Source organism: Carettochelys insculpta, chromosome 6 (assembly GCF_033958435.1).
Source record: "Carettochelys insculpta isolate YL-2023 chromosome 6, ASM3395843v1, whole genome shotgun sequence".
Classification (NCBI taxonomy): domain Eukaryota; kingdom Metazoa; phylum Chordata; order Testudines; family Carettochelyidae; genus Carettochelys; species Carettochelys insculpta.
Window position 1 is genome coordinate 104,662,619 of NC_134142.1, and position 23,001 is coordinate 104,685,619.

At 40.8% G+C, this 23,001-nt stretch overlaps 1 protein-coding gene across 10 annotated transcripts in view; it reads right to left on the reverse strand.

The window, feature by feature from the left end:
• SOX6 (SRY-box transcription factor 6) overlaps window positions 1-23,001 on the reverse strand; it is a 515,133-nt gene that overhangs the window by 32,632 nt on the left and 459,500 nt on the right. For all 10 annotated transcript variants that reach the window (XM_074997727.1, XM_074997726.1, XM_074997718.1 and 7 more), the window contains one exon: window positions 12,674-12,782. In XM_074997727.1, coding sequence (XP_074853828.1) covers window positions 12,674-12,782 — 109 coding nt within the window. The remainder of the gene's footprint in view (window positions 1-12,673; window positions 12,783-23,001) is intronic.

Consider the following 23,001-nt stretch of genomic DNA (forward strand, 5'->3'; position numbering starts at 1 on the left):
TTTCTGCATTTATCTCCATTCCATAGGCTTTCGAGGTGGTATCCAGCCATTCTACCAAGCTGGCAAGTTCCTCTTCTCCTCCAGCTAATCCGTCTATATCGTTAGCAAAGCGAAGGTTAGTGATTATTCTACCCCCTATGATGACAGTTCCTTCATGGTCTTCCAAGGCATCAATCATGATGCGCTCCAGAAAGATGTTGAAAAGCGTAGGGGAGAGCAGACAACCCTGACGGACGCCCACTGTTGTTCCGAACCAGCTTCCAATGGTACCGTTGCGGAAAACTGCACTGGTGGCATTGTCATACAGGTGTTCGACAACTTGGACAAGGTTGGGGCTGATGTTGTACTTTCTCATGGTGGCCCATAATGCTGCCTGCCAAACTCTGTCAAAGGCCTTTTTGAAGTCCACAAAAACATGGTACAGGTGCTGTTGGTGCTGCAGATATTTCTCGCAGAGAATTCTCAGGTTGAATATTTGTTCGGTGGTACTCCACCCTGCCCTAATGCCGGCTTGCTCCTCAGCGATAATCATCTCAGCTTGGGGCTTCAACCTGTTCAATATTACTTTCAGTAAGACTTTACTTGGGTGGCTAATGAGGCTTATTGTATGATAGTTTCGGCACTGTTGGAGGTTGCCCTTTTTGGGAAGTGCGATCACTAGCAACTGGGTCCATGACATAGGCCATTTTCCCATCTGCCAGATCGTATTGCATATGTTGGTAAGGGCACTGATCATGGCTTTCCCCCCTGCTTGTATCAATTCTGCTGGGATATTGTCCACTCCAGCTGACTTTCCTTTCTTCAGTGATCACACTGCTGCCTCTACTTCTTCCCGAAGGATTGGGAGGCTGTCCTGTTTGGTAGCATATGGACATTTCAGTATTTCTGGGTCTCCATCGACCTTATCATTGTACAGCTCAGAACAGTATTCTGTCCACCTGCCAAGGATCTCTTTCTCTTCACTGAGGTAGTTCCCTGCCTTGTCCTGGACTATGGAAACTCTAGGTTGTCTAACATTTGTCAGCTCTCTTACCGTCTGGTATGCCTTCTTGCTGTTATTTTTGTTAAGGCTGTCTTCTATTTCCTTGCACTGGTCTTCTACCCAATTCTGTTTTGCCGCCTTCATGCCTTTCCTGATGGTCTTGTTGATTTCTCTGTATTTCTCAGCCCCACCAGCTTCACCTTTCTTCTTTTTCAGTGCTCGCCGTTTGTCTCGGAGGTCAAGCAGATCAGCAGTAACCCAAGGTTTCTTCTTTGGGCAGTGTTTGCCAAGAATCTCAGTAGCTGTTTCTACTACTGCTGTATTAAAGATGTAGGCCATTATGTCCTCATCTGCTTCTTCAGCACCAAGGATGAGCAGTGGTGTGAGTCTCCCTCCTATATTTACCTGGAAGGCTTGTGCCACCTCAGGATCTTTGAGCTTTTCAAGGTCAAACTTAATTCTTGTGTGCCTTGATTTTAAGATCTTCTGCAAGTGTAGGCGGAATGACATCATCACTAGAGCATGATCACTTCCAACATCTGCTCCCGGAAAACTGCGTGTCTTTGCAACGTTAACGCTTGTGGAGCCATACCAGTGCTGAATCGAGCAGGACAGTTACCATTTAACACATTCCAGAACTATATTAATCTTTTTTGCAACTACAATACACTGTTGGGTCATATGGAATTTGTGGTCCACTCTACATCCAGGATCTTTATTCATAATACTGCTTCCTAGTTAGTTATTGCCCATTTGGTACCTGAACATTTGATTTTTGTTTTGTTTTGTTTTGTTTCATTTTGTTTCTAAGTGAAGTACTTTGCACTTGTGTCTAGTGAATTTCATCCTGTTGATTTTGGACCAACTCTCCAATTCATCCAAAGTGCTGTCAATCAATCTCTCCCAGCTGGGTGTCATCCACAAATTTTATAAGAATGTTGAGGCTGATGACACCAGTCACCTGGATTTCAAGGATGATGTTGACAATCAGAGTTCCCACTAATGGGCATTTACAGACCAAACTGGGGAGAACAACTTCTACTGCACTAGCCACAGAGCCTTTGCCTCACTGTGTTGATAGCTGCACGTTGTTTCCATGCCTGGTGCTGGGCCTCCAGCTGCTCTACATGATTCTTCGCATGATTCCCCAATATCACAGGGCTCTGCAATATGATCACTCACCAGCTGCTCAAAGGTCAGAAATGTTAGTTTTGAGCAGATTTTGATGCATGGCGGCTTTGAAGCATTTCCTCTGGCCTCCACGCTTACGATTGCCGGAGCTTAATTCTCAGTATAAAACTTGTTTTGGTAAATGGGTCTCAGGCATACAAATTACATGGCCAGTCCATCTCAACTGGGTGCAGATCAAATGACTCTGGATGCCAACAGGACCTCTGTATGGGAAACCCAGTACTGCATTTGATGCCCAGCAACTGTTACAGGTGTCAGTGGAAACCATCAAGCATGTAAATGTGCCATTGATAACAGTTCCACATTTTGCACCCAGAGAACAATGTCATAAAGACATTAGAGATTTTGATTTTTGCTTAGAGACAGATTTTATGTTGCTTCCAGTTCAGTATAAGCATACTCCCTGCTCCACTATCCACATCATCAAAGGAAATGCTGAAAAGTACCCAACCTAGAACAGTTCATTTTGGCACCGCGTTAGATACAGCCTCTCAGTACGACAAGTAACAGCCGATTTAAGTACTCCTTGAATATGCTTTTTCAACCTTTATGTCCCTCCCTTACCGGAATATCTCTAGGTTATTTCTTTAGTTTGCTTATGAAAATATCATGTGGGGCTGTTTCAAAAGCTTTACTAAAATCAAGATCTATCACTTCAATTGCTTCCTCCATATTCACTGGGCCAGTGAACCAGTTCAAGGAAGAAATTAGGTTGGTTTGGTATAATTTGTTTGTGACACATGCATGTTGGCTATTACTTATTACCCTGTTACCCTCTAGGAGCTTGCAAATGGATTGTTTGTTACATGTTACAGCATAGTTCAAATATAACTGCTGCTAAATCATATTCTAACACAGTTTGGCCAGCTGCTTTGACTGGAAGGGGGAAACTGTATTAGAACAATACTCAAAAACAGGTGCCAGCTTTGTCCAGGCTGTCCTGTCCATACTGGCTAGTTGTAAATCAGTACTGCCAATCCCAGGTGTTCAAAAATCATAACTCAAGCCCCAAAAACATGATACTGGTTTAGTAACCACGAGGCTTTAATTTTAAAAAGGGTTCATTTTATTTTTCTTCTGGGTTTTGAGCCTTTAGGTGGCACTCAAATCACTTTTTAAAGATATTCTTGCCAACCATGAGGGTGAGAAACACCTTTTTTATCTTTTTTTTTCCTTAATAAAAGCTGGGATTTACAGATAAAATGCAAGAGCTTTAAAATACAGATAATTCAGGTTGGTAACACTGTGTTTGAATCCTGCATGACCAACATTTTCAAATACAGTTCTCATTTCAATGTACATGGTGCACAGAGCAAAAGCTTTCTCACTGCATTTGTTTTCGATAGTGTTAATTTTTACAGCCACTTGCTAGACCCTCCGCCAGAAGAGGGCAAGACCATTACAACTAGCACATTTTAAACAACAGTTTTGTACACTACATCACCTTTGAAAAGTACCTCTGTCCCTTGGTATGCACACTTAATTCCCACTAGCATTCACCAAAAGGAGACAATACCATCTTACACTAAAAGTCTACAAAACTCTCTCATAATTATGGTTTCCAATCTCATTTCAGCTAGTTGTAATGAACTTCAGTTCTTGTAATTGTCAGGGATTTTTCATCCCTCAGGCATAATCGTCCCCGTGGGCCAGGGGAAACAAGCCTTGGGCCTTTAATATCATTACAGGGGCAGGTAGACTCTAAAAGGTACATAGGCTGCCAGTTAGCAGCCCCCTGTAACGGTCACTCTGTCAGTTGGTTTTACCGGTAACCTGAACTCACAGACATTTCAAAATCATGGATTTAAAATCCAGGCTCCTCATTGGACAAAGGTGAGGCAGCTTCTAGAGAAGGACCTGTTTGAAAGCAGGACCTTCAGAACGTCCGTATGTAAATAGACTCATGAATAATGTATGAGATCAGGGAATATAAGGCAGCGCCCCACAGCGCTCGGGGCACTTGGTACCAGCTGCCTCTGAGGCGAAGACTTTTTGAAGAGCTCCTGCCTTTTTGAAGATTCCCTGAAGCAATTCCACCTCCGCCCAGCAGGGTCCGCCCTGCTGAGGTACTAGCTGAATCACTCACACTAAAAGAGCTTAGGCAGCAGCTCTGAGGTAAATTGGGTGAGGGGCGAACTGGCCTCACCCTTAGGGTGGGGTACTGCGCTCTCGCTCGTTAGTATCCAGAGCCTGTCAAATCACTGCGGCACCCCCGACCTCGCCGCCAACAAGCAGCTCAAAGGTGAATTTGGTGTGTGTCGAACTGGCTTCACCCTTAGGGTGGAGTACTGCGCACACATCAATTGAAGCCTAGAGCCTGCCACCTTCGCAGCACCTACGCTCTCGCTGCTCGTCGCTTTGATTCTTCTTCACCGGACGTGACCAACGCACTCAGACTACCAGACTGGACCCTTACACTTGATTGGACACGTAAAACCCCCTCTACGCCCTGAGACACTAACTCTAAAATCTAATTCGGGCTGTGTAGGGGGATTTAACAGACTGTGGCTCAGGTTGCAGTTTTTACCGGATCAACTAAGAGCCATAACCCGGAGTTAAAATTATTTGCTCCGAGCTGCGCAATTGATTAATAAGCCCATAGTCGAGGCTTTGTTAGTTAGTTAACTGTTATTGCTAAGGTTTCTCTTTTTCCTCCTAACCTTCCCTCTTTTTCTCTCCAATCCCCACTGGGAAATTCGTAATATATTATCTCAGTTGGGAGGAAACCTTGATAGGCTGGACCTCAAGGTTTTCCAATAGGGTGGCTCATCTAGCCATCCAGAGCATATAAGGGTAAAAAACCAATTTATCTTCCCTAGCTCGGAGAAAAACTTATTTCAAAACTCATTGAGTCTTTTTTACCCTTTTCTCTCATAAGAGAAGTCTCTCATAAGCTCCGTCCATGGAACTCTTGTTAATATTTAGCGTAAGTGCTTAGACTATATATTTTTATAATAATTAAATTTGGTTAAGTTAGTTGTTAATGAATAGTTATACAAGTTTAGTTCATGTGCAGTGTTTGTTCGTTTATATGTTGCTGTTTTTTGGTTAATAAACACAGACATTACTTAGTTTATTTTTCCTCTCCTTGTCTCACCCTTGCCTTTAACGAGCGAGCCAGCTCCTGACCTACCGGGAATTAGCTTCTCCCCAGCCTCTCCCCTCTAGCACAACACTGGTCTCTAGGCCCCCTGCCGGAGGTGGGTGGGGTTGGCCTGCTGAGGAGCGGAGCAGACTTTGCCTGTTGGCGGGCTTCTGCCGTCTCTTCTTTGCCCTCGTCTGAGGCCCCGTGGGGATCCGGACGGGACGCTGGTGCGGAGTCAGCGGGGGGTTTATTGCCCGCGATTCTGCCCGCACTGACAGTAATGATGATAATCCCTGCCTCTAAAAGATTATTGATAACTTCTTGAGTTTCTGATTGATGAACCAAATATTGGAGGCACTCCTAGAATTAAAGGAAAATACAGCTCTTGGTTTTTACATGCCAAGCTGATAGCATATTGGAAACACTGTATATGTGCACAAGGTAGAGAGAAATCATTGCCTGATATTATTACACTGCCACAGAGCACTATGGATAAGGGTCTTTGGTGTTTCCTATAATAAACACTTTTCCTTGAGCTTAAAACATCATTGTTTTGAAGCACCAATGGACTATGTTTGAAGTTCTTGGATCAGAAAGTTGTCTTTAAAAGATCAGTGATAAAAATGTCAGCATTTTAACTTCAACATTTTAAAACTCTTGTTGGAAAGATTTTCCATTTTCTGAATGTGAAACTAGCACACAATAACCCCAGACCACAAAATAATTAAAGGCTCATTTGTACTTACTATTTAAAAGTAAACAGAGTAGTAAAAAACTGTTAGAGTGATTAAATTTAGTTTGTTAATGTAGTCCAAAATGACACCAGTCCCCACAACAAGAGGGGGAACTGAAAGGGGCTAGCAACATACCAGGCAGCCTCAGCAACAAGGGAAGGAGACAATCACTGGGGAAGCCATGGGTACCTAACCCTTGGAGTTTCTGGAACCGTTGGTTCAGCTGGGGAGGATGAGACTTGATTGGTAGCATTACCCCATGCCAGGGCTTTAACCTCGAATGGGGGACCATGTGGCACTTCTTTCAGCCCCATCCTATCCATCCTGAGCTAGAAATGGAAATGAGCCTGACAGATGCTGCAGGTCAAGGCAACCATCAAGTTAGGAAAGAAGAAGGAATTTTTTCCCCATGTAGAAAATCAGTAGAGGATCAAACCAGGACGTTTTTCATCTTTCACTGTCGAGACACAGTAGGTTAAGTGTGAATGTTCTTAAGACCAGAGATACTTGGCTCAGTAGTTAATTTGCCATGACTTGAGACCCATTTCTAGTACAGTTAAAAGGACAGAAGACAACCTTGCTTGATTGATGGGTGTTGGGCTCATGGGACAGGGTGAGATTGTGAAGGCCACACCCTTCTGCACTGTTTGTTCCCTTTCTGGGGATCGGGTGGTAAGACTCATAGCAAGCAGAGTCCTCAACGATAGGCTGAAGAGCGTCTACCCTGAGTTCTGGTCTTAAATGCCTGGCACAAGAGAATATGGGGGATGGGAAAATAGTGTCCCTGCCCTGTGTTATTGGTGAATAAAAGTTGTAGTCAGCAGCTTAAAATCCATCCATGTCTACCCTCATTTTGTTGCCATGTTCAGATCAGTGCTTTTTTATCCCATTAGAGATAAGAAAACACTTGGGCTGAGTCTATACTAGCAAGCTCTTTCGAAAGATTTTTTGAAAGAAAGTGGCTCTTTCGAAAGATCTCACGTAGTGTCTACACACAAAAAATGTTCTTTCAAAAGTAAGTTGAAAAAATGTGGTGCTCCTTTCAAAATCACTCTTCCTTTACTGTTTCAGGAAGAGCTCCCTCTTCCAAAAGCTTTTGAAAGAAAACACGTGTAGATGCTCCACAGCCCCCTCACCCCACCCCCGGTTTTTTTTTGAAAGAGCAGTCCTCATGGGGCCTGATTTTTCAATCCCCAGCCTTTTCTTTTGAAAGAGCAGGGACTGTGTGGACATTCTCTTTCGAAAGAGCAGATTGCTCTTTTGATCTGCTTTTTGTGTGTGGATGCACTCTTTCGAAAGAAGTTCTTTCAGAAGAGGTCTTCCAGAAGAGCTTCTTTTGAAAGATATCTGTAGTGTAGACATAGCCAAAGTCTTTAAGGGCCAGATTTCCAAACATGGGCACACAAGATATGTCATCAAAATTCCCATGTGCGCTTTCTGCATTCTCAAATGGGCTTTTCCCCATTAGTGTGTATAGCTGTGGAACGTGACTGCCACAAAACTGTGGTACAATTTTGTAGGCATCATTAAGGCACTGACTTTTGAGAACTGTGTCCTAAAACATATTTTTGCAGGGATTTATATTTTTAATGACTAAGCAATTAGTGTTAGAAAGCAGTTATCCATATGCAAACCAGTTGTTTTCCAAAACTTTTAAAGTTCTGATTCGTTATTTTACTTTAAGGATTATTTACATACAACATTGTAACTAGCATGATAAACTCTTTAGTATGGGGATTTACTGGCAACATTGGCTTTGGAAGGGTTGCATTGACTTTGTACTGGAATTGGAGGTATTATTTTAAAGGCAGATTCTGAAAAAACGTTAGCTTTTCATTCCTGTACACACTGGCTCTGTGCCAGTTTCATCATTCCTAAGAAAGACAGGCTAATGAGATAGGGTGTTAAATGGAGTACACAACTTCTTTTCTCTGCCTACTGGAGGAAGGCACGAGTCACAGTCCCACAGTATCCCCATGCAGAGAGTGCGACGTATTGGAGCTTTCATAGTTCAAGATTGCCCCTGTAATGCTACCTCTGTGGTTATATATAGACTACAGGGATTTGTTGGCAGAAGTTTGTGTTGGAAAGAGAAGTTACTCACCTGTAGTAATGATGGTTCTTCGAGATGCATCCCCGTGGGTGTGCCACAATAGGTCTGCCGGGCTCGCCCAGCGCCACAGATCAGAATTCTTCTAGCAGTTTCTATTGGATCACGCATGCGCCGACGTGTGCCACTCCCTTGTGCGCCCCCGGCCACGTGCGCAATCCGGTCCTCACCAGTTCCTTGACCAACCGCCTCGGATGCTCCTGAAAAACACTAGACAGAGATCCGAAGAGGGGAGGATGGGTGGGTGGTGGAGCATCCACAGGGACACATCTCGAAGAACCATCGTTACTACAGGTGAGTAACTTCTCTTTCTTCTTCGAGTGGTCCCCATGGGTGCTCCACAATAGGTGACTACCCAGCAGTAACCCAAGTAAGGAGGTGGGTAATCGATTCATGTGCAGCTTGCCCCCGAGAGGACTGCTGTCGACAGATGGGTATCCTCCTCGAATACCCAATGCAGGGCATAATGCTTGGCGAAGGTGTCATAGGATGACCAGGTTGCCGCTCTACAGATGTCTTTTAATGCGATGCCCTTGAAGAAGGCTGTTGACGCCGCCACCACCCTGGTGGAGTGAGCCCTAGGTGGGGCCATCAAAGGGGTCTTTCAAAGCTCGTAGCACATTTTTATACAGGACACAATGTGCTTTGAAATTCTCTGTGAAGAGAGGCCTTCCTCTTGTGACCTGGGAGCGAGAGACACCAGAAGCCTATCCATTTTCTGGAAGGATTTAGTTCTGTCTATGTAAAAGGCCAACGCCCTTCTCACATCTAGGAGATGTAGGCGCGCCTCCTTGCTGGAGCTGTGAGGCTTCGGGTAAAACGAGGGTAAAACTATTGGTTCGTTAAGATGGAACTCCGAGGAAACTTTTGGAACGAAGGCTGGGTGTAACCGTAAGGTTACCGCCTCCTTTGAGAATACTGTGCAGGGCGGCGTTGCCATCACTGCTGCGAGCTCGCTCACCCTGTGGGCTGACGTAATCGCAAGGAGGAAGGTTGTTTTCATCGTAAGGAGTCGGAGGGGTACCGTGGCTAATGGTTCAAAGGGTGGTCCCGATAGCGTGCTGAGCACCAAGTCCAAACTCCACGACGGCGGAAGCAGTTTTCGAGGGGGGTACAGGTTTACCAGCCCCTTCAAGAACCTTGTGACGATAGGGTGGGCGAATACAGTGGGCCCTTCCTCTGTATGCCGAAAAGCTGATATAGCAGCGAGGTGGACCTTTAGCGAGGATAGAGAAAGCCCGTCTCGTTTGAGGTCCAATAGGTATTCTAGTATTACAGTTATAGGAATGTCAAGGGGAGCTGTTTGGCGGAACACCAAGCTGTAAATCGAGTTCATTTCTGTTCATAAGTCCTCCTGGTGGAGGTCCTTCGGCTACACTCCAAGACTTGTTGTACTCCCTCCGTACACGTGCTCTCTAAGGCACTGAGCCATGGATTAACCATGCTTGTAGGCGCAGTCCCTGAGGGTGCGGGTGCACCATGGACTCCTGAGCCTGCATGAGTAAGTCCGGCGCCACCGGTAGGGGGAGTGGTGGATGATCCGACATGCGCCTTAGAGAGCACGTGTACGGAGGGAGTACAACAAGTCTTGGAGTGTAGCCGAAGTTTGCTCACCCTGGTATAGATGGTCCCTACTGCACCAATACCAACCCAAAATACACCACAAAATCAAAAATGAAAGGGATAAAAAGGAATAAGAGAAAAACTAAGATAATAAAAAAGAGGAGGTATTAAACAGGCTGGATCTTAAAAGACTAACTTTGGCTATTACAAACCTGTGACACTCCACTGAGACAGTGATCTTGGCAACTTTATAAAAAAGAACAAATATCACTTCTTACAAAAAGGCCACAGATGAACTATGGGTTTGTAGAGTTCCTTAACAACTCCAATCTAAAGTGGACCTATTTGTAAGCACAGGTTGCCACCATCACATAAAATTTTTATGACATGCTGAAATAGTGGAGTGATTTCTACAAACCTGTCTCATCATTAGGAAGAAGTGTAAGTATTCTTGGAGAGTAACAAAGTCAGTTGTACTGCACAGTACTTCAGAAGTCATAGCTTAATTGTTGGCATCTCAACTATTGTGTTTTCAATGAGCCACTCTCAGATATGCCATGCCAGGAAAGTCATCCTTTAGACAGCTTGCCAAGAAAAAGGGACAAAATTTAGAAGAGGTATTTTAACATCCTTTATGTACACCATTGTAATATCCACTTTAACTTCAAACTTCTCTGCAGCCAGAAGAGGAAATAAGCATCTCACTCCTGCCAGCTCTTTTTTTCACAGAATAGCAGAAGGATTCACCCAGAAGCCCCTTTCCAGGGACACTTATGTGTGGCTAGTGCTAAGCCTGGTAACTTGAATCCATTCATTAACTCATATTTCCCACATGGCCACACACTATGTTGCCTCACTAGATCTACATGGAGGAGGGGTTACACGTCCTTAGGCTGGCACAATGCACTACAACTGAAGTTATATATATGTAAAGGCTTTGTTCTTGTATTATGCAGCAATGAACTAGACTGCCAGCACCAGGGAGTCTGACATTAAGCATGCTTGGGAAAGGAAGATTGATATGGGTGTAAAGCTGACAGACCCGAGCTTTCAGCAGGTGGGATTGAACATGCAATGTTAGGGGCTAACGCCATACGTCTCTGTCACATGAGTTAAAAGCCAACTGATTCTCAACTAAAGCTATAGATCAGACTTCACTCTCCCTTGTCAGTGGTCTCAGTGCCTCTGGATTACATAGGGAATTGAACAAAGCCAAGGAAATGCTAGAAAGAAGTCCTGCCAGGAAAACTAGTTGCACTATAACATCTGATTTACACACAGAGTAAAATTACACACATCCACATACACCAAAGAACTGGAAGGGACCTTGAGAGGTCACTGAGCCCAGTCCCTTACCTTTTCACCAGGACCAAGTACCATTCCTGACAGATGATTTTTTTAACCTATTTGCTCCAGACCCCAAAATGGCCTCCTCAGGGACTGAACTAACAACCCTGTGTTTACAAAGCCAATGCTCAAACCAGAGGCATCAACACGATACTGTTCAAGAACTACAAACACGTAATGGATGAAATGGAGTTCTGAATTTATTGCTGCCAGATACAAGCAGGATCACTATTGGACATCAATTTCTTAATTTTTTAGGAAAAAAAATCAGATTTCATAAAATACAGCATAAAAACATTTATAATTATAATGCAGTGATGTTATCTAGTCAAAACCAGGACTGGAGTTAGTTATGTACAGAAAGAAAATTAATATATTAATATTTTTGTGGATTAAAAATGCTATGATTTTATTCATGATGATTGGTGATGCCATTTTATTCATTCGTGAGTTGACCTGGTGAGGAAATTTCTATAGAAATATTTTTCACTGAAAAATATGATTTCAGTACAATCAATATTTTTACAGGAAAATATTGATGTTTTAAAATCAGTTTTCCTCTGGGAATATCCAAATAAAATATTTCACATCAGATTCATAACCATCTGCCAGAGCAACCACAGTGTTTCACAGGATCTGTAGTCCAACTTTGTCATGCGCCCATTCTCCCTTATGGACCTGGCACCCTGGCTGGATTACATTTTCCATGATGCACTGTGGTCTGCCCTGTGGCTGAGCTCTCATGGTGCACCTCGGGACTCCCACAGCTGCAGGAGATGAGGAAAATGCAGTGGAATGAGTCATCTTAATTTCAATTCCCATGAAACACTGAAACATCCCAGGTGCATGCAGACTAATGTTTAACTGTTCTGTACGGGTAAATAAAAATTCTGCTGAACTTTTGTTCTAAGAAAAGTTTTGATATCTCAAGTTTTCACCCTTCAGGAGAAACACAAATGTTGAAATATCACTATTTCCTCTGAGGTAGAAATTTTCCATTTAGGAGTATCTGCACAATTACAGCATATTCGTGAAAATGCATGGCATTCCTGAAAGCTTTATTCACTTTTGCATGAATGCTTACTTATCTAAAATGTCTTTATGAAACTAATTTATAGATTATTCTCCAGACATTATTCTCCTATTTAGAAAGATTCAGACTAGACGGAAACAATTCCACGTAACTTAGGTGGCCAACCACAGGCAATAAACAATAATCGAAGTGAGTAGCTAGTAAACAACCTATAATGCAGTCCAGACACATTCGCACAGCTCTGAAACCCAGGCTCTTCATCAGTCAAAACCCCAATCTTACGAGGCAGTGTGGATGCACAAGCTCAGGGTTGGAAACACTAAGTGAACACATCCAGGTCCCAGAAGCTGAAGCTTGGTGTGCAGGCATATCTTAAATGGTGTTTTCAGGATGGCTCAGCTCATACTCTATAAGGTAACACTGTTTTTGTTTTGTTTCTTTCCCCGCCTTTTGCTATGTATCTGTTACGAACAGACAAAATGTGCTAAATATTTTAAATTTGTCCTCAGAAATGTAGCTGGGCACCACCCATTAAAGATACTGGGAGGCACTTACGTCTATGTATATTCCATGTCACACTGTGGGATTTAAGCAAACAATATTCATTGTCTTCATAACAGCAACTCACCCTCTGCATCTTCAGGCCTTGTAAGGTCAATGACTCCAGGGCCCAGTTTTCCATCTTCATTGGGTTTCCCTGTTAACTGTGGGCCTAAATTCTCAAAGCGTGTTCTTTCCTGGAAAAGACAAGAGATACTATTAATGCTACCTACAGCCTACTCCTACTAGCATGCCTATGTGCAGTGGAGCCGACAGCCACCTTGGGCCCCAGGGAAAGGTAAGAGGGGCAGCTCTGTGCCCCCCAGAAAAGGCAGGGCCTTGAGCAGAAAGGATGAGGTGGGGCAGCCCCACCCAGACTGTGGTGCTGGGCCCTGCCCCCTAGCCCTCAGAGACCCACGGAGCACCCAGCACTTTGCTCTGGCAGCAATTCAAAGGGGACCAGACTAGCAGCAGCAGTGAGGAGCCCCAGGTCCCTTCAGATTACCAGGCCTGGGGCAAATGCCCCTTTGCCCTCCCCATCAGCAGAGCTGCCTAGGTGTCTTTCTATGTACAGATGTTCTTTTTCTTTTCTCTTCTTTTCTTTAATTCAGTGCATTAAATGAGCAGGTTTAATTAAAAGTGTAGTGTAGTTTAGAACATAAAGTTGAGGGCTTCATTTTCATAGGTTCTGAGCACCCTGAGCTCTCATCAATATCAGTTGGAATTATGATTATTCAGCACTTCTGAAAATCAGGCCCTAAGGTTTCCTTGTGAAAATGTACACAGAGTCTTCTAAATTAGGCTGTACCGCACCTCTATAATGTATAAATGATGGTACATTCAATTGAAGAAAAATTTTGGCAAGAAACAGGGCTGGTCTATGCTGTTCACTTTGTTTTTCCACGAAGCTTTGTGACTTAAACTGGAAAAAAAACAATCAACATCTGACAGACACTAAAATTTAGAACCTGAAAGAAAAGTTCCTATTAAAACATGCCACTAATTTCATGGAAAAAGCACTTTTTTCCAGTAAGAGATCCAAGTTTGCATTCGTACCCCTGAGAAAACACAAAGTCTGAATTTTATGCAAGAGGCTTTCAAAGACAAGTATTCAAAGAAGGAATAGTAGATGACAGAATTGATACTATTATTTTGTCTAGGAATTTCAACTGAACCTCAGTGGGAATTGAAAAGGAGAAGGGATGGTGCTTGCTCCTAGAAAAACACAAAGCCTTTGAGAGATGGAGACCTGCACAGGATAGCTGGACCTGGCACTGTAAAATGAAATATAGCAGAGGCATTTTAGCTGTTAATCCAATCTTCAGTCTAACAAGTACAGAGCAAGAGCACCACAATTGACAGTACAATATTCCTTCACAATGGCAGTCTCTGTAGTGCTCTATATCAGTAGCAAAGTGTTCAATGGTTATCATTAATTTAGTGTTCTCATTTGAAGGAACACAACATGTTTTCCCTCTTGTCTTGTTACTTCTTCAGACTAAACTTGGTATTATGTTGTACTTGTGAATGAATGAAACTCTGTTGTTCATTACTGTGAAACAATATTACATGTCATGTCAGCTTGAATTTACAGACATGAAATACCAGCTTTCAGCTCGCAAAGTTTCTGCATGTTATACTTAATGCATTATGCAGAAGTAGAGAGCTGATTGCTGTTCAGTCTATTGTTCAATGACCTAGTTTTGTATTGAGCATGTTAGACATAAGAAGAAAACATTGTGAGTTCTCTTGCCTGTACGATGTTTAGAAACTTGGAAATGTTCTTGAAGACCAAACATACAATTACTTGATGGCTGTTGTGCTTCATTTGTTGAATCTCAATTCATTTGTGCTGTCTAATATGATTATTTTTGAATATCATTATATTTCTATAATTAATTCCCATCAGCCAAATTGTTCAGGAAGCCTTTGGATTCTTCTGATCTTATGATATGTTTAAATCTGCACAGGAAGAAAACAGTGCATGAAAATGATTCACTGGGTTTACTACCAAGACACACAGCTGAGGAGTTTCAGGTAGTAACTGCAATTTAAAAAGTTTCTTAACATCATCCATTCATGTACCAAGTTAGCTCTGCATTTTCATAATAGAGTAACTTTGTTCCTACTACTGAGCTGTTTCTGTAGTGAAGGTTTCCTATGTAATATATCTGTTGATGAGGGAACTTAAAATGAAAAATTAAAGTTTTGAATGGAGATAGGAAATGTGACACAGAGACAGGCAAACTAATGTACAAGGCCAACGATCACACCCCATGGTGTTCTATAATATAACAATAATCCTGAACCATCAAAATGGAATCTGCCTTGCTGGCAGACTGGAATGATTTTTTAAGTGTTCCTTTTCCCATTCTTAAAGGGCTGGTTTAGACTCTCATAATTTGCACTCAAAATAAAGCAAAAATCAGTACTAAGAAAAACAGCCTTAGCACACACTCTTTCTCTTTCCAAATATTTGCATAAAAGCCTTTTACAAAGGCGTGTTAACATTGCATATACAATATTCTTGGAAGAACAACAGCTAAGTGTGGTGAAATACCTTTTTACTATTAAAATCAACAGAACCTGTATCGATATGCACATTTGAAGTATCTTTCTAGTCATTCATTCTCTTTGATTTTTTAACAGAAGGTAGTCTGTGTTTTTAAAAAAAGGGAAAAAAAGTTTCTGAAATAATGTCAATATTTTGACACAGAAGGAGTAAAGGGAAAATTCCATGATAAGGGCAAAAATAGTAAGATGAGAAAGATTGCACAATAATAATATCTTTTCTTCTAAAAGAATTGAAGTGCACTTAAAATTTAATAATAACTGCTGTTTTTCAATTAATAGCTATTATTTCTGAATGTGTATACTGAAATGCTTTTTTAGTCTCTGACTTTTTTCAATGAAAAATATTTTTCACAGTGATGATTATGTCAATATTTGGATGAGGCATTATTAAAACCTATAAGAAATGGTTATATAAAATTAATATTCAAAGGGACACTCAACCTATTTAGGTTCCAACTGTTTCTTTTTTTAGGTATAATCCTAATAGGCTTCACATCAATTAGCTAACATGTTGCAACTGCAACTTACTCTGGTTACACTGTGATTTTAGAATGTGCTAGTGATCACATTAAAAACACCCACGCTTTTTCCTAGTGCAAATAAGCCCTAAAGGAAAATAAAGTCTATTTAGCTAATAGACATAAACATAAAGAATCTACATATACATACTGTAAAACATTTTTAAAGAGCAGGGGTGCACACAGGTGTGTGTATGCGTATTAACAACAAACATACACACCCATTACGTCCACACATGCATGTATATGCAGCTAGAAATACATACGCCCACTCAAGCTATGTGTATATATATATATTTAGTTCTCAGCCACAGCAAGCTAATTTGTTTGTACGTTTTTAGTTAAAATGTATCCTTTTAGGATTGGATACATTTTTACCCCCTTTTCAAGAAGATATGTTTGGAAGTCTAAACACGTGAACAATATCCTTTAATATTGTCCAAATATCACCTGCTGTAAATTCATACAAAGCTGTTTACTTTAAATTGTGTATTGTCAAAAAATGTTTTGGACGTGATCCTGCAAATCTTTATTCATAGGAGCAGACTCACAGAGATGAAGGGGACTAATTATTTGCTGGATCAGGCTGAAATTGAAAGTTCTCTCAATCACAGTTTGGGCCCTCCATGTTTTTGTGTATGTTAAAAGTACAATACAAATGAATCACTTATTTAAAATTAGAAGACAGAAAACAAAATTTGTGCCTTAGCCAAATCTTCATTTTCATTCAGTGACATGATTAGGAACTTATTTATGAATTGTCAGTCACAAACATGCAAAAGACATAAAAGTTATTTAAAAAAATTAAAGCTTGTTTCACTGTGTTGTAGGACTGTTGGTTCTCTAAGTGCTTTGAAATTATGATGTATGAGGTAGATGTTGCATATTAAATAAAGGTACTTAAATGATAAAGCCCTTTTAGTGAGAGCTGATGAATGTTAAACGTTACAAGCCACACAACTGCGGCATCCATCATATTCACATGTTATCACAGTCAGTGATGGAACAACCCCAGTGATGACAGATAGACTGCTAAATTATTATCCCTTATTTCCAGAGTCACCAAGCAAGCCAGCCAACCCTTCAGGCATTATTTTTAACTTTGCATTAAATTAGCAACTTTCCCCTCATTTCTGTGGCAGGGTTTATCAATTCTCTGTGTGTGTGTGGATGGTAAAGGAATGGTTTAGTCAAGCAAGGAGCGTGAAAGAAATGCCCTTCTGACAAAAAAGCTGCAAACTTCAAATTACTAAAAACAAATATAAAATTGTGATCTTCTGGAAGAACAGCAATGAAACAGTAAGCGCACAATAATGGCTTTTCTCTGCACTTAGATAAAAGCTGAATTTTTGATGTGCACACTATATTTTCATAAAATTTTATATACTATGTTTTATACACTTATTGGCTATTCCATAATAATGTGTCTGCTAACAGTAAAATTGCTCTCAAATTTATGTGTGTTATTTATATGTTCCCACGTAACAATGCTTTTTGTTGTAAAAAATATTCTGTTTATTAATGTAACTTTACAACCACTGCATCCAAGATCCGTGGTAAATTAATGACATTTTTATTATTTTATAGTGTCATTAAATTTTTACTGATCATTCCATCAAACAGAAGCAATAAAGGCCATAATGTAAACTGGGACACTTAGATCAGGGGAACAGGAAGGCATTCTATATAGTCTGAAGTAAACGACTTGCTATAAATGATATTTATACCATCTTTAAGCTTGTGAGAATACTTGGACAAGTTTGGCAAAACTGTTTCAGTAGTGCAGTGGATTGTGTACTTAAATAACAGTTTACTTGCCAGCGAGACAAGTTTTTTTCAAACCAGATGCGAGAAGATGACTGATTGCATCCATCTCTTGAAAAACAATATATGCACTGTAATAATACACTGGGCACCCCTCCCTTCTGGATTACCAACACTGATCAGACTATACCCATGCCTCAAATTATTTCAACATGCTCACTTTTTCCACATCTGAAATGTGTGTTCAGACTAAACTGGAAAATGGCATACTAGTTGATCCTTGTGTGAAAGGGTTTGTTCAAATTCTCTTTTTTCCCCCAAACAAATACATTTTATTTAAGTAGACATGGCTGGACAATGATGTAACATTCTTTGTTGCAACAGTTTAACTTGGCAGCAGTTACCAATGATTATTTAAAGAGCCAATTGCTAGAGTCTGAATTAATGTGGGTCATTCATAGAAGCCACAGAACTTATGCCTAAGGAGCATATCTGAGGATAGTATTTTAGTTGCCATTTTAATATGCTACAAATATTATCACATATTTCCATACAAAATACATTACAATTAGGTTATTTCATATAAAATGTCTCAAATAATTCTTTAGTGGCTTATTTATTATTTGAGATCTACTCTGTTTACTTACAGTGAAACATAAAAAACAGCAAAAAGGAACAAAAAACAAACAAAAATACCCCACCCGTGTTCCAAACATCAAAGGGGAAATTTTCAGGAAAACTCAGAGGGATTCATTCACACTATTCCATTAATGCTAATAGGAGTTGTGAGAATAACCCCCCAGGCACCTCAGCAAAATCCTATAGTCTCCTCAGAATGTGACTTATATGGACAACAACAAAGCAATTCAGAGCTCAAACTGACACTTTGTTCTTCCAACCAACCACTCCATTGTGCCTGTGAATTAGGAAACATTGTTCTGGGAGAACTCACAAGTGCTCCTTTCATCCTGCAAAGGTCAAGGTACAAATTCCCCCTAACGTACCCTCATGTTTCTCTGACTTTTTAACAGCAAGGACTAGAAAGTGAAATCACCCTTTGCTTAGAATCTTTTGCAATGTTTTGGCACAGCAAGGATCATTACAAATTGACTTTCAGCCTTATCTTTAAAGTTTTTAGATTTTGGGGTGGGAACGTCAACCATTAATTTTACAATAATGATCCCATTGGCCTAGAGGCACACAACTTCTGGATTTCTTGCATAGGCAAAGTGAATAAACATTTAAAGGTTTAGCAGTTTAGGATAAACATGGTAATGATAGGACTAAAAGTGATATATTGTTAGGGCTAAAACTGGAAAAGCCCCATAGCACTCATAATTTTACAACCCATGTGGTGACTGCCTGCAAATCACCACAAAACATCAAAGGAGAAATTGCTCCAGAAAACCTGAAAGTGATATTAACACATTATCAAATCTATTGTGGAGACTCTAGTTAATTTTAAAACACATCTTTTATAAACCATTCATATAGCTCTTTTTAAATAGGTTCATTCTACCAACTGGAATTCTATCTTAAAAACACAAAATGGATGTTAGGATGTGGCATTATTTGACGGCATAGTATCTGAACTATTATAAAGATTCCTACTATCAATCTGTAGTCAGAAAAATCAAAATCCCCGATATAGAAGTAGATGTAGAACTCAGAAAAAACTTGGTGGCACTAGTTCACAGTGATCCATTTGAACCTTTTTCCAGTTTTAATTCATGTGGTTTGCTTTGATTTCCAGTTGTGAGCAAACTCCAAGTAGGACTTAACCAAACCCATCAATTTTGGCCTACTTATAGGTGGAAGCACTGAAGAATCGTAGAATTTCTCATGGTTTCGCAATAGGAACCATAAATCTGTCCCAGGTTCACAAACCTTTTTGCAATGTTTGTCCCAAGTTTAGGATTTTCTCATGAATATTTTGAATGGCTAAAATTACAAGGTGTCATATCACCCTGTGGCAGGAGGCAGGAGGCATTTAACGATTTAGTGATTGTAAATATATTCGCACATGCATGAGAAAAGCTGAGAAAAAATTACAGCAAAACTGTAATACTAGTTAATCGTGAGCACTTTAATAACTGTGCCATTTTGCTAAAAGTTTCAGTATGCTTGATGTACAGGTTGGATGAATGAACTCCAAGTTTGTGTGACTTTAAACTGATTTGACAAGATAAAATATCAAATCCCAGTAACTTAACAATATGAAGGCAATCCTCCCAAAGGTCAGACTCACAGGGAAATGGAGTATATCTCCACCTAAAGCCTTACTTTAGTTTTCTCCTTCAAGGTTTCCACAATGTCCATTAAGCACTCAGGTTTGTATCCTGAAATAGAAATTGCACAACCAAACACAGCGCTTAAAATAGCAAGGCTGTTTCAAGCATGGTGTTTTGTTCCCGCTAACCCTCATCATACAAGAGTTAGCGGGAAGTTCAAAATAAGCACTTATTTCAAACCCCGATGCAGTGTCGCTGGCTCTGGGTTCAAAATAAAATGCCTTGAAATAACTTAGGCAGTTTGGGCACCACAAACTGTGCAAGTTTCTTCGAGCTATGTTACAGTGTAGCCCTAGCCAGAATGTGACAACATGACACATATTGGTGCAGCAAAGGGGAGTAGGAATCCAATATCACCAGCGTTCATTATTTTACTGCAAGTCTAACTATATTTGGGTCTCTTAAAGCCCCAGCTCCTGTAGTCAGGTAAACAATACACAAATCTCACTTTTTTTAATATAATGCAAGCTAAGTTTCTTGCCTATGTCGCTGTTGAAAAATGGCATGGAAACATGAACATTAAAGTTTCAAAAAACAGAAGACAAATATAAACAGTTCACAGTTTATTTTAAAAAATACATTGAATTTCAAGTAAATTGTGTGATTGGAGGATATAACTCATGATTTTAAAGTGTCCTGTGGATGAGAATACTAAGAAGCCTCCATCATTCTTGGGGTGGATGTGAATGAAGAGATCAGAATGAGAAAACATGAAAGGAGCGTGAAAGTGAAGTCCTTCTATAGTTTGGTTACCAGTGACATTCAATACATATTTTTGAATTCCTAGATTTAATTGCTTTTCAGATCACCTTTAAAAATAACACAGAATATATTTAATTATTTTAAAAAGATCTGCAACTTGAATATTTCCATCTTGACAGCATTGTCTGAGTTAAGCCTTCCCCTGCTACTTATTAAAAATGGACTGAAAGAGCCTTAACTATTGTAGCACTTACAAGCACTCCTAAAATATGGATCTACCTCAGAGAGTACTTTCAACAGGATTACTGCATTTACTGAACCCCCTTAACCAAATGCCTTATATCTTTGTTCATATGGTTTTAATAAGGTTTTAACCAATTGCAAGGTTATTTATAAGTTTGCAACTCCCCAGTAGTTAGAGTTATGAAGCGTTCAGACTTAAGCATATCCAGTTGTGTGGTAACCCAACTACTGCTTTTATGCGGTTTCCAACTTTTTATTCATGCACAAAGGCATGATGCATGGCAGTATCCGCACACTTTCTGATTAACTCTTTGTTTCAGCAACAAATTCACACAGTATTCTACTGTAAAATTATACAGTTCAGCTGAAACATGACTGAATTTTTATTAAAAAAAATAAACAGATGACTTCTGCCTGAATTAATGAAAACCGATTAGTCCCAGAGAACAGAAGAATAATCAATTCAATTAATGGCTAATAAATATAAAGCAAACAAGAAGAATTAACAATTTACACACCAAAGCAGTAGAATTCACTGAGGGCCAAAAGGAGCTCAAAGACTGAGATGTCACTGGCTTTTAAAAGGGCTAAATAGTTGTATGGCCATTAATAATATTTGTAATAATATAAGGTAAAATGCAGACTATTGATGCTCCAACTCCAGGGTGAAAGTTATTCCTTGGCAGTGGTCAAGCAGATATTCCCCCTCCTTTTCTTTGCTGCTGCCTCCCGCCCTCACTTCACAACCCAACATCAGTAGATCATGGGCCTTAGTGCAGTTTGGGGAGGGAGGCTAATTTGTTTCTGCAGTATCAAATGTTGGCTACTGCTAGAGGCACAATACTGGATTTAATGGAGCAATGATAAATTATATAGGCTAACCCTATGTAAATTGTAACAATGAAGAATCTGAATGTATCATTTTAGAAAACACATTTTCTTTTAAACCTAGACATGTACACGCTATCATATTATTTTCAACCAACAATGATAGAGCACACATTCTTCAGTAAATAACCGAATAGTTCTACTTCTTTTTGACTTTATTTGCTATACTACTGGACATGAACTGTTTGACAGCAAATCAATCACTACATATAGGCTGTGGCCACACTTGGCCAAAACTTCAAAATGGCCAAGCATTAGAATGCTTCCAGCTATGGAGCTTTGAAAGCGCTGCTTTCAAATGCGCGCGGCTCGGCACAGCTATACGGGGGTTCTTTTCGAAAGGACCCCGCACATTTCATAATCCCCTTATTTCTGCCACGTGCATTCGAAAGCAGCGCTTTCGAAGCGCTGTGGCCGGAAGTGTGCTAATGCTAATGAGGCGCTGAATATTCATTTCAGCTCTTCTTTAATAATCTTCGAAATAGCCATTTGCATGGCCATTTCAAAGTTTTGGCCAAGTGTGGCCACAGCCTATATGTCCAGCACAGCTATGTACTGAGTCCTACATGGCCCACCAGCAGACTACAAACCTAGGACCTTCAGCATGGCAGCACAGACCTTTACCACTTCTGCTACTGGAGTATCTCCATTAACTCACCGCAGCTGAAAGCCCATATTCCTGTAGAGAGCTAGAGTTCCAGAAGAAAGGATTTTGGGTGTAATAGCCACTACAAAATGTCCTTAGTTCCCCTACCCATGCCATAGTAGCTAATGGTCTCCAACCACCCAGCTGTGTAGGCAGAACAGAGAGAGCAGCAGTTGCTGGCCAAGCACCCAGCTCCAGCATCAGTGGGGAAGTAAGGCCAGAGGACCCAAGAGCAGCCCCCACTCATAACCCCATCTGGCCTGACTGATCCACTGTGGTCTGGGCTCCTGGGCTCCACCTTCCACAGCTGCTGCTCGCCCAAGTATCTGCTGGCTCCAGAGCCTGGTCCCCCACCCAAGGAGCACTTCTTGACTGTGACCAGTGAATACCCTGCACTGTCTGCCTTTTCTTCCTGGCTGTGGAGTGGGATCATGGAGGAAGCAGGTCTTTGTGATGAATGTGAGCAGCCCCTTACTGGGAAGAGGCTGGTGCCAACTCTACACAATTCACAGAATAAGCTTTGTTGAATTGGAGCCAAAAGGCCTTCGACTTTCCACATATGCCTATGACTGAATTTCGCTGAAAATCTGGTCATTCTTAGAATCACAGGAAGGTGGAACTCAAAACTTTGACCTCCATTACTATGCTCAAAAAACTGGACTCAATATCTCTCTCACGCAAAGCACTGTGTAAGTATTTCAGGCTGAATATTTAAAGTGAAACACAAGGAAACACATCTTTAGCAAGTAACCACCTTAATGTAAGAAAGAATAAAACCATTCGACTATCT